At 43.0% G+C, this 12,518-nt stretch overlaps 1 protein-coding gene across 1 annotated transcript in view; it reads left to right on the top strand.

The window, feature by feature from the left end:
• Positions 1-7,917, top strand: part of nup210 (nucleoporin 210) — a 51,923-nt gene extending 44,006 nt beyond the window's left edge. The window contains exons 36-40 of the mRNA XM_080832454.1: positions 2,253-2,503; positions 2,840-3,044; positions 3,297-3,413; positions 5,593-5,667; positions 6,336-7,917. Of these exons, the coding sequence (XP_080688580.1) occupies positions 2,253-2,503; positions 2,840-3,044; positions 3,297-3,413; positions 5,593-5,667; positions 6,336-6,439 (752 nt within the window). The 3' untranslated portion in view covers positions 6,440-7,917. The remainder of the gene's footprint in view (positions 1-2,252; positions 2,504-2,839; positions 3,045-3,296; positions 3,414-5,592; positions 5,668-6,335) is intronic.
• The last annotated feature ends 4,601 nt before the right edge of the window (positions 7,918-12,518 follow it).

Below are 12,518 nucleotides of genomic sequence, written 5' to 3'. Positions count from 1 at the left end.
CCAGAAATGCTAAGGATCTACCTTTTTCCCGATGGAGAACCCTGCCTTTGGATTTCAAAATAGTTGAAAACTGTTAACTAAAAGAACTAACCCTGAAGAGCACCCATAAGACAAATGGCTGCTGAATAAGGCATACGCTGCGGAATTCTTGATTTGAAACCTTCTGAAGGTTAAGTGGATGGTAGTAGCCCCAAGGTCAAGGGACTATTTACCATGAAGTAGAGCTGCTCTGGGGGAGGTTAAGTATCTCAGTAAATTAAAGTGAGTCAGACATTTAGGCTGAAAGGATCTACCGTAACGTAAAGTCACGAAAAATGCCAATAGCCATCACCTCAGGACCTCTGATCTCTCTGCTGCGTCTACGCCTCATGATGAAGACTCCTTCCTGTGCTACAGTCAAAGGCTACACATAGGTCACGCAAAGAAAGCCGTAAAATTCAGCTTTTATGATCTAAAGATCATTATTTAATCTACCGAGACCGCAGACTAATGGGTTTGCACATGATGGCGTGCAGCTAATTGTGTCTGGGAGTGACTGTCTACTGCACTGGCTCTTATGAAAGTGGAGTCACACAGGAGCCCAAAGCAGTGAACTGGAGACCATTTTGATACTAAAGCCTTTGTTTGAAATTAAGCTCTGTGAGTATGTAAAGAAATATGCTTGACTGGTTAAATTAAGCTCTAAGAGTATGTAAAGAAGCATGCTTGACTGGTTAAATTAAGCTCTAAGAGTATGTAAAGAAGCATGCTTGACTGGTTATATGAGAGATTGAAGACTTGCATTAAAACATATTCATTAAAACATATCAACCTAGGAAGGGACATACAAATAATTGATTAATAAATGATAACCAGATAGATGGCTAAATAGATACAAAAAGAATTAACATGTTGGTACTTAAATGAATATATAAATAAAAACAGATATTGTAATATTTCAAACTGACTTTGGGGCTTGTTTTAATATTAAAAATAATTGCATAGTAATTCTTTGGTAACACTTTATTTGGAAAGCCCACCTACAGAGACTGTTGAAATTCAAGTTCAGTCTTTCAGTCTTTTATCATCTCAACCATGAATTGCCTTTACCAATTAACACGATTCAACACAAAGTTTGTTTATAATCCATCCAAATAAAATGTGACCAATTATTTTTATGTCGCAGCATATGGTGTTTTGTTTTGAAGCATTTATAACTCTTTTCTCTCTTCCCTACATAAATCCTGTATCTGCTGTGCGCTGGTCCTCTGGATCCTGATAGTAATTCGTTTTATTATACCATATATAGGAAACTCAGTCTTGGATTTTTCAGTCATGATCCAGGTTTTAATCTTAAACAATGATGGCCATCATTGTGAGACAGAGCCTGAAGTCCAACTCGCCCAGAGCTTTGCCTTAAGATAATCTGATTATCCCTCAAGGGACAGGGTGTTAGATACATTAAATTTAGGGGTGTTACCATCTATTCAAATAAGCCATTGTCGACCTGGGGGGGGAAGGTGAGAGCAATATCACACCTCTCCCAGGTCAAGACCAAGTATATTCACCCAGGAAATGCTGACATGCTAGTTAGATACAAATAAGAGTAACATTTATACTAGGTATAAATAAGATTGAATTATTGACTATGGCATATCCTTATTACCTCCGCCAAGGAGGTTATGTTTTCGCCCCTGTATGTTTGTTTGTTTGTTTGTTAGCAGGATTACGCAGAAACGCATGGACCGATTTCCATCAAACTTTGTGGGGAGATTGGGTAATATAATGGCAATAATTGATTAGATTTTCAGGTGACAAGGTCAAAGGTCAAGGTCACAAGGCAGAGGTTTTGCATTCTCTGAATGCTCCCATTCTTGTTAACTATGAATCTCAAATGACCGGTCCCTTGGGCAGCCGTGGCCTACTGGTTAGGGTTTCAGGCCGGAAACCGAGGGGTGGTCGGTTCGATCCCCGACCAGTAGGAAAAATGTGGGCGGGGGAAGTGGTAGACCACTGCTCTCCCACATCCACGGCTGAAGTGCCCTTGAGCAAGGCACCTAACCCCTATCACTGCTCCCCGGGCGCCGCCAATGGCAGCCCACTGCTCCGGGTTAGTGTTACTTCACTTCACTGTGTGTGTGTGTGTGTCACTTCCCTGGATGGGTTAAAAGCAGAGGTTAATTTCAGAGTGTGTGTGTCTACACCACCTCTGCCATAGAGAGGACTTTCACTTTTTTCACTTTCACTTTTCACTTTCACTTCAATCCCTGCAGGTTTCTACAGCTGTGCACTGACTCTGCAGCCAGTCACCGACCAGCAGATCAAGGTGCTGAGCATCTCCATGACCAACCTGCTGGTCAAGGCCGGCGTGGAGGGAAGCCACTTCTCCGGCGAGCAGGTCGGAGCCCTGCTGCCCGTCAACCCCGGTCTCTATGCCGACCAGAACGAGGTGATCCTCAGCAACCAGCACACCTCGGCCGACATCACGGTGTATGGAGCACCTGGTTCCCTAGGAAGCTTGGAGGTGACTATGACTGTTGTAGCTTGGTATTGATTACGTGTTGACTACGCAGGTAGTAGTGGGAGCAGTGACAAAAGAAAGACCTTCATTTTGTGCAAATTGATATGACTATAAGCATCTGCAGCATGTTGTCATGGTTTCTATACAGATCCGGAGGAAAAAAATGCTAATCTTAATGGGGGGAAAAAAGATCAATTCGTTTCAATTCATTGTGGAACGTTCAAATGTTGTCATAAAAAAAAAATGGTGGGCTTTATTCATATAATGTCATTGAACAGGACTGCTTGTTCCCCCCCCCCCCCCCCCCCCCCCCCCCCCCCCCAAAAAAAAAAACCACAGGTGACCTCCAGTTCCCCCGCACTAGTGGTCAGTGAAAAGGAGGTTTCGCTGGCCTACCCGAGCTTTGCCAAATACACCGTCACCGCGCTGAAACCGCAAGGAGCCACCTCGGCCAGCATCTCCATTAAGAGTCCCTCAAGCGACCAGGTCCTCACTGTCCCAGTCACCATCATACACGTGACTGAGCCCAGTGCACAGCTGAGAGGTAGGTCAATAACATCGTCAACGTCAATAACTCAATGGATTTTTAAATAATACCTTAACTTTGGGTCTTAATTCGGTTACTTGCCATGTCCGTTCTAATTAGCAGAGTGAAGATAGGGGTAGATAAAAGCAGTTGATTATAACGTTTTCAGTGTTTTGGTGTCGATTGAATAACAATTGATGTTATTCAAGTTGCAATCAACCGCAGTATGAATAAAGTGACGATTCGCTTCAACGCATTTTGAACTCTTAGTCGATGCGGCTCTTGGCTCTGAAGAACCCAGCATCCTGCAGCACTTCATCGAGTCCTACCAGGTCATCTTCTTCACCGTCTTCCTGCTGCTGGCCGTCACGGCCATCGTCATTATTGGTGAGTGCTCCTAGCACCCTAGCCCCCCCCCCCCCCCCAACACACACACACACACACACACTCACACACACTCTCACACACTCTCACACACACACACACACACACACACACACACACTCATACACCCCCCAATCCCAAACCTGCCTCCCAGGCACAGAGAGATTATTAAGCAACTAGAAAATGCATTTCCTGAAGGAAATACCAGTGCATGAAATGCAAAGGTTAAGAAAGGAAGAAGAAAAGAAAGAAGAGTGAAAGAAGGAAAGAAGAAAGGAAAGAAGAGTGTAAGAAGGAAAGAAGAGTGAAGAAAGGAAAGAAAAGTGGAAGAAGGAAAGAAGAGTGGATGAAGGAAAAAAGAAAGGCAAGAAGAGTGGAAGAAGGAAAGACAAAAGGAAAGAAGAGTGAAGAAAGGAGAGAAGAGTGGAAGAGGGAAAGAAGAAAGGAAAGAAGAGTGAAAGAAGGAAAGAAGAAAATAAAGAAGAGTGAAGAAAGGAAAGAAGAGTGGAAGAAGGAAAGAAGAAAAGAAAGAAGGGTGAAATAATGAAAGAAGAAAGGAAAGAAGAGTGAAGGAAGGAAAGAAGAGTGGAAGAAGGAAATAAGGAAAGAAAGAAGAGTGAAAGAAGGAAAGAAGAAAGGAAAGAAGAGTGTAAGAAGGAAAGAAGAGTGAAGAAAGGAAAGAAAAGTGGAAGAAGGAAAGAAGAGTGGATGAAGGAAAAAAGAAAGGCAAGAAGAGTGGAAGAAGGAAAGAAAAATGGAAGAAGAAAATAAGAAAGGAAAGAAGAGTGGAAGAAGGAAAGAAGAGTGAACAAGAGTGGCTCTGGATGAAGAGATAAAGAGAGAGTGAAAATATTGAAAAAAGGAGATAAAAATGGAGTGAAGAAGAGAGATTGAGTGTGAGAGAAAGTTGACAGAGAGAAAGATGGAGAGATGGAGAGAAAAAAAAATAGAGAATGGATGGTGTCTTAATGTTCCTAGTTACAGTTAAATTGAGAGGGACAGAGAGAGAAGAGGTTCTTTGGATTTGGCACAGGTGTCAGTGAAGCATACTAAGGCAGAAGGCAGTAACTTCTATGTTAAAGCTCAGTGGTATGATAACAATGGAATAATGACCCTATTAATTAATCAGTAGTAATACTATTTCATTTATCACAATTACCAATACAATGATTATCACACACACACACACACACACACACACACACCATTGAATTATCACATTAAGCACATAAAACAATGAACTTGAATTGTCACATGAAACACATAAAACATCTATGTCAGTCCATTGGGGTGTGTGTGTGTGTGTGTGTGTGTGTGTGTGTGTGTGTGTGTGTGTGAGAGAGAGAGAGAGAGAGAGAGAGAGAGAGAGAACGATAGAGAATGAGGCCCATTTTCCCCCTCCACATGCCCCCGCTCGCCAAGCGAAGTTACCTGATTTAGATGCACCTTTTTCGGACTAGCCACAGGCACTGGGTGGGGGAATAGCCCGATAGCTTAGCATATCTGCCATGCAATTCTAATGGTAATGCTACCTAGCTTGGTATGCTAACTGTCGGTAGCCTATACATCGTGAAATCAACCAAAATACTGATGTCACTGGCTTTAATTTGATAATGGCATGTTAGTAGTACATTTAATATCAGTACATTTGTTTAATTACTGCTGATATTTTACAAATACGTCAAAAACTCATTTTTGACCAAACTTGAAGTTACGGTCTTTTGCCTTAGAAACTTGAAGTTACGGTCTTTCGCAGAGTAAAGCACAGGTGCAAGCCAGTTTAAAGACCCTATTATGATGTCATAATGGCCCAATGTAAGTCAATGGGAGAAATTTATATTCGTTTTTCTTTAATATCTTAAAAAGTATAAAGTTTAGAAAAGTGAAAAATACATAGCATAAGTGTCGTTTACAAGACCTACGCGACAAAGTTTGAATGAAGTTTCTACGTTAAGTGGTTCGGGCTGAATTAATCGCAGAAAAAGGTAACAAGAATAAGAAGAAGAAGAAGCCTAGGAATAACAATACAGGGCATTTCATGCACTGTAATTACCAAATGTCGGCTAAATCGATAGAGATGTGCACTGTATAAACACTCCGCTAATGAGGCCCATTTATTGCGGTTTGGCCGTTGACAAACTGTGACAAAGTGCTTCTGGATGCCTGTTCCCCCCCCTCCTAGTGTGCCATGCCGTCTTCTCCCCGAGGGATCACACTCCACACCCAGCCTTCATCCAGAGCTCCCCTGCTTCAACAGGTAGGACCAGGCGTCCTGGTACACGCTACACTAGGGGTTACACTAGCACTAGCGGCTATGAGAGAGAGAGAGTTGTTCTCTTGTGTCTCTGTTGCTTTTAGTCTATTTGTCCTTTCTAAATTGGTTGTGTTGTGCTGAAATGAGAGAGAGGTTGTTATCTTGTGTCTCTGTTGCTTTTAGTCTATTTGTCCTTTCTAAATTGTTTGGGTAGTGTTGAAATGAGGATAAGTTGCAATCGATACTGGGCTTTGTCAGGAGCAGTTAATTGTTTCAATGATTTCTCTGTTGTGCTTGTTTTGAATTTTAAAAAGAGGAATAGCCTCTTTATAATTCTGGGTAGATGTGCAACTACAACAACAACTCACGCTTTCGCTTTTAGAGGTTTGATGCTCTGTTCTAGAACTCTCACACTTAAGTTTTTAGAGGTTTGATGCTCTGTTCTAGAACTCTCACACTTAAGTTTTTAGAGGTTTGATGCTCTGTTCTAGAACTCTCACACTTAAGTTTTTAGAGGTTTGAAGCTCCGTTCTAGAACTCTCCCTTAAGTATTTTAGAGGTTTGAAACTACGTTCTAGAATAGACTAGAGAATGAATAGAGTGTGCATTTATTCCATCAACCCCCATTTTGTTTGGACTTCCCTAATTGAGTCTGGACTCTTGTCATTTAGTTCCATCCACTCCAGCTTCGAGTCCCTTCAAGAATCACAGTCCTCCAACAACCAACAGCAGCCCTCGGTTACGACTCTACTCCCCCGATTACAACTCCCGCTAGCGCCGGTGACGCCGCAGTCGGACCCCGGACACATCAGAGAGTGGAGCGAGAAGTGCCTTACTCACTCAGATGACCGTTACAGGGCAGCTTGCTTTGTTCTGTTTGGATCGCACAGGTGTATGCGCAATCACAATCAGAAAGCTTAATATGTGTGTGTGTCTGTGTGTGTGTGTGTGTGTCTGTCAGAGAGAAAGTGAGTAAATGAGGGGGTGTCTAATGCATGTGCATGCATTGTGTTTTTGTGTTTGTGTTTTTTTTTGTGTGTGTTTGTGTGCTGATGTGTACATTTATGTATGAAACATGGCATCTAATGAAGTATTCCTGTGTTTTTAATTTGTGGAATTTGTTTTAATATTTTTGCTACAATCGCTTTTATTTATACAACTTGTTTGTTTGTTTTCTTGCTTTGCACTATTTGCGGCTTCGGATTTTTCTCTCATGGCCCTTTCACACAGACGAATGATGATGCCACATAGTTTGAAATTGTTGTGAAACTCAGGACAAACTGACAAACGGGGCACAGCTGTTTGCAGATCCAAACCCATATCGCTGTATCTGTGCCCAACCATGGTGTAGCATTGCCAAGATTATGACCACTGGATCCGTCCCATCAATCGCACAAGACAACTTCAAATGTCTCCGCAAGTGAAGATGAAGAGGCCAGTTGACATTTTTATTATTATTATTATTTTTTTTTTCATTTTTTTTTTAATCGTGGTTTCTAATTACTCTTAGTTGGTATTTAAAGCCTCCAGTGACTTCCAAGACATGGAGCAATGAATACTCCTCTCACTCACACCTCATTAGTAATGTGAAACACATGAAATGTGAGACTTCAGCTTTCAGCTTTCAGTTTCGTGCAGTCAGTCAGTCAGTCAGTCCAGCTGACGACACCTGTGAATATTACGGTACCTGTGAAACGAGGGCGTGTGCTTATGCATGTCCGGGCTCATGGGTTCAAATCGGGTTCTTTTGAGGCATTTCATGAGGCCTTGCGAGACTGCAGCATCATTGCAGAAAGCAGTGAATCATGACTTCTGTGGTGCATTTATGAAAATGTTAAAGCTCTGAGTTTTGTTTTGTATTATTATTATTTGTTGTTAATTTTACTAGTTGAGGTCAACTAGCGGGCACTGAGACTTGTATTGAGCAGTGGGCTGTTATGGACAGACAACACTGACACATTAAAGGAAAAATGTCATTCTTGAAAGGATATTTGTGAGATATATTAAAATTTGGAGTTCCACACTGGGAACATCTTGTTTGGTTTAATTACTTGAGGGTGGTTAATCTGTGTTTATATTTTCCACTTCTAGTCCTTGGTTTTCAGTTGAAGTCATGGTCTTCATCTGTCATAGAAAACTGTTGCCTTTCACCATGAAGTTTGTTGTTTAAAAAAACAAATGATGTGAAATTCTTTATTTCATGTACAGTACTTTCTTGCCTGGCTTTGTATGTTTTGTTAAATAAATGCTAATCTTAAGAATTCCTTGCTCAACTTTCATTTCCTATGCTATTTCATTCCTACCAAGAATCTATCTTACTTTGTACGACGTATAATACTGATTTATGTTTTATCTAGCATGAAACTAAAGAACACAAAGCCTTTTAGTCATGGAGTTCAAGGATTTCATGACTGATTTGTTTTACGATGACATATTGGAATTCTGAGAAATTTGATTTAATATCTGATATCAATCTGTCAAACGCACAGCAATAAAAGAGACCTTGTATCCGACGATTCAAATGTTCCTGTCACTGTACTGCATTGTGAAAACTGGATTATGAAATAAGGGATTGGGTTGCTCTGTAGTTTGGAGATCTCCCAGCACTGTACATATTTCCGAGGTTGGCATCCGACCAGAAGCTTCTGGAAAGATAAGTTGCTATCTCTGATGCTGGTTCAGATCAGGGACACCACACACACACACACACACACACACACACACTCTCACACACACACACAAAACAGATGGGTTTCAGATGGCAGGGAGACTCTTAAACAGATTTGGCACAGGTATGGTGCGTACCCACTGGTCTATAAAGCCCCCAAACACCAAACCTGGCATTTGACTAGGGGCCTCTGGATGGGTAACTGTTTGGCTTTCATTCAGAGCATGTTATGCACCTGACTTCAGCGATGTACCCTCCCCCCCCCCACCCCACACACACATGCTTAGCAGTGGTTCTGGTCCAGTTGTGCTCAGGGCAAGAACTCCAGTGCTGCGCATGTCTCTGAGCCCAGGCATTGGACCAGGAGTGTGTGGACGCTGGTTCAGATCAGGGACACCCCGTACACACACACACACACACACACACACACGCTGGTTCAGATCAGAGACCTGCATAACGCACCTGGCACCAGCCGTGCCCCATCCTCTCCACAGATGGCATGGGTGGAGACTCAGTAGCGAGTCAGGCCCAGATGCGGTGGCCTGCACCCGTTTTCCAGAGAGAGCACAGGCAGGTCTCTGGGATGCCAAGACCAGCCCTCATCATCACAGAGAGAGACTGCCATCTGGCCCGGAGCCAGAGGGATCTTAGCGCTGCAGCGCAGCACCGCACAGCACGCCCGCTCCACAGCTCGCTCCACAGCCCGCCCTCTTCACCCTGCAGCACGCTCCCCTCGGTAACCGGCCCTGTTAGCTGTCACACGGCGTAGTTTCCGCTCATGATCCTGCGACTCACTGTAGGGACGTGTTCCCGCTGTTTTTTGTGTGTGCTCTGATCAAAGAAAAGGTGACGGGTAATACAATGGCTGAATATATCAGTGATCTTGAAGGCTTTAAAGTAGAAAGTTAGGCAGCGCAAAAGTGCGGACAAAATGCAACAGCCCGTGACTAAATTACCTTAATCCACCCTTATTGCAGGGATCAAAGAGGCCGCCAGTGAAGGGGATCGGTTTCAGAATCTGGGATCAGTGCTGGGCTCTATGGACTACAGCGCGCTCTCTCTCTCTCTCACTCTCTCTCTCTCTCTCTCTCTCTCTCTCTGTCATCTTTCTCTGCCTTTGATTGGACTTAAAGGGGCAACATCACTAACTTTACAGTAAATTGTGCTCAAATGATGTTCTGTGTTCGGCGTGGGACCTGGGCGCGTATTTTGTCCCTCAACACATCAATGCGATGCAGGACAACATTTACAGATCATAGGATATTTGTTGTTTTCTGTGTGTGATGTCCACAAAGTACAAAAACACGCTATACATGAACACTTCAAAAAAAGGTCCTGAGTGTTTTGTGTGGTAGCTTGCAGTACAAGCTTCTGAAGTTTTTGAAAATCTCACTCTGGGACCATTAAAGTTGTGTTGGAAATGCGCCAGCACCAACAGAGGGACATCACTGCAGTGCATCTTTCCTCATGAAGCTGTTGTGAATTCATAAACAGATTAGATTAGGACTCAGGGAACTGGCATCTAGGTTTAAATCGTACGCTATATCGAAGGATGGTTGTACTGAGGCACGTTTGTATTTTATTGTTCACAGTTGTTTATTATGTATTTAATATCAAGTTTAAACGGGTGATGAAGAATTGATAACATTTTAATTAATCTCCTAATTAAAATACTTTGTCATTTATTATAGCAAGATGCTTTGCCCAGCAGCATATAGAAAAACGGCTGTGGGGAAGGTGAACAACATACTGTGAGGTGACAAGCCTTCAAAGGGTTAAATAGGTTTCCTCTCAGTTGCAACGGCTATCGGAGGTTAGTTACAGTGGTGCAGAACGCATGAACGGCACACTCTGTCGCGGGCGGACGTGCGCGCACCAACTTCATTCCCACTCATTCAATCACCTGAAATGTAAACAATGGCGGTGCACGCGGGACACGTACATGCGAAGAATACACGGTGATTAGCCGAAATGGAGAGACGACTGACGTTCCATGGCACGGGCAGCCTGTATGGGAACGAGATGGAGAGCCCAATCGACAACCCAAACAAGGCTTCTGAATATTTGATGGAGCTAAACAAAATAATCGAGACCCAACAGGAGTTGCTGGAGAAACAAAAGATTCGCATTGAGGAGCTTGAGCAGCAAGTTACGGAGCTGTGCAACGAAAATGCCTGCTTGAAAGACGAATACCAGCGGCATCTTCTCACTTGCAGACTGCAACAGGGCAATTGCCATCCAGCCCTTGGATCTATACGGGAAAACGCCACACAAGAGAAGTAAGAAAACTCTGTTTCTGCTATTCACGGTGCGCTGCTTGATTTGCTCCGCGTGCTGGAGTGACTAGGACTTTTTTTTTTGTAAGAAATGTTTGTCCATACGTGGACTGACGCCTAAAACGTGAACTTTTGTTTACATGGGATTGCTTACTTTCGCCGAACTGCTGTTAGTGAGTTGTTCGAGTCATTACACGGTTTGATCAGGCTTCGGCAGTCATCCACCGGGGCAATGAAGTGACGTTAACTATTTAGCATATGTAACGCAATTCTCTTTTGTGCTTTAGTGTCTTTATTTGTCTATGGTCACTAACCGCTCGATAAAGTCTGTTGTACGCACAATTTAAACATACTCATCAAAACCAACTGATCGTCGCCCCATAGTAGGCTATGAAGTGCTGCTGTTGGTTACATGTTGAGTTACACCAGTAGCAATGAGTCTCGTTTTACCAGCCTTACCAGTGATTTCAATGAGCTGTCGATGTCTGCAACTAGATGTATCATTTGCGCCGTTTTGTAGCACAAGTTAATTACTTCAGAAGGTGTTCGAATTTAATCCTTCCTCTAATAATGACAGAACCAGCTGGATTTTTAAAACATTGTGCCACCATGAATATGCGAGTGTGAACTAGGTTAAAGACCTGCAAATTGTTCTACTAGCACTTGCAACTTTTCTGTTTGTGCGCCCTGATGGAAACGCAACGTGTGGTCTCAATTGCGCAGAATGTCTGGCCAGTGTTCACAGCCGAGCTCGATTCTTGCCTTGCCCTGGAAGCGTAGCTAGACTTTTGAGTGGATTTAATGGGCAGGTCAGCGTAAATCCGGGATATTTATGGAATGCGGTGCAAGCCTGGTATAATGTCCGGTAGCAGTGAACATTTCACTCATGTGCACTGAATGTCCACTGGCGAAAACTATTACGCAATGACTTCCAGATGTTCCGAGGTAACGTTACCACTAAAAGCCGTGAACATCTAGAGGCTGGCCCCTCTTCCAAATGAAAAACAAAAACAGTTACGCATTTTAATTTGTTGGACGGTTCATGTGTTTTAGTCTTTGAAATGGGCTCCAATTTAAAAACGACATCATTTCGGAAATCATTTACAATTGATAGAATCAGTGTTCTTTTGAAAGCTTCAATTTGGATTGAAATAAAATGTTATAGGGTGGTAGGCAGTGGTCAAAACAGCCTGAATCATCCACACATTTCTTATTATAATTGTATGGTTTATTTCTCATAGAAGTACTTATTAATTTCCCTGTGTGATACAGTGTCACTGCAAGAACTGCAAAGCAATGGATGTTACAAGCAGAAGGGCCGTTATGTTCTTTCCTCCTTCACACCTCTGTTATTTGTTCACAATGACACTGATTTGCTTTGACAGCAGTCATTAACGTGAAATGAGCTTTACGGCCCATTATGAAATTTGAATTCTGGGGACAAAAAAGACGGCCACAGCTGTGTTAGCTGTGCTAGTCTTGACAGAGCCTGGGCAATGGCACCACTCCTTAAGGGGATGCGCAGGTGGTCCTGTAGCACTGTACACTCATATCCGATGACAACAAACACACTGACATAATAACAAAGCTCACTGATGAGGCGGGGGAGGAGGGGACACTATGACCATGGATGAACTCTCTCCGAGTTGCCTTTGCCTCACACTGTTTTCAGGCTCCCAAAACTTAAAGGTGCAGTCTGCAATTCTAACTCCCTACACTTTTCTGTCAAACTCAGTGAATTGCCCCTTTTAGTCCTCTAGCTGACTGTTCAGTGTTTGCGCTCAAAACCTCCAGTGTTCGGACACAGCCCTAGCCCTGTAAATGGTAAACAAACATAGTGGCTTACAATATAAACATAAACAATCCCAGCCAATCAATATGTGCATCAGGAGCATGGAAGGGAGGGGTTT

Source organism: Sprattus sprattus (assembly GCF_963457725.1).
Source record: "Sprattus sprattus genome assembly, chromosome: 2".
In the NCBI taxonomy this organism is placed as follows: Eukaryota; Metazoa; Chordata; class Actinopteri; order Clupeiformes; family Clupeidae; genus Sprattus; species Sprattus sprattus.
This window is presented reverse-complemented; position numbering and strand designations above follow the sequence as displayed.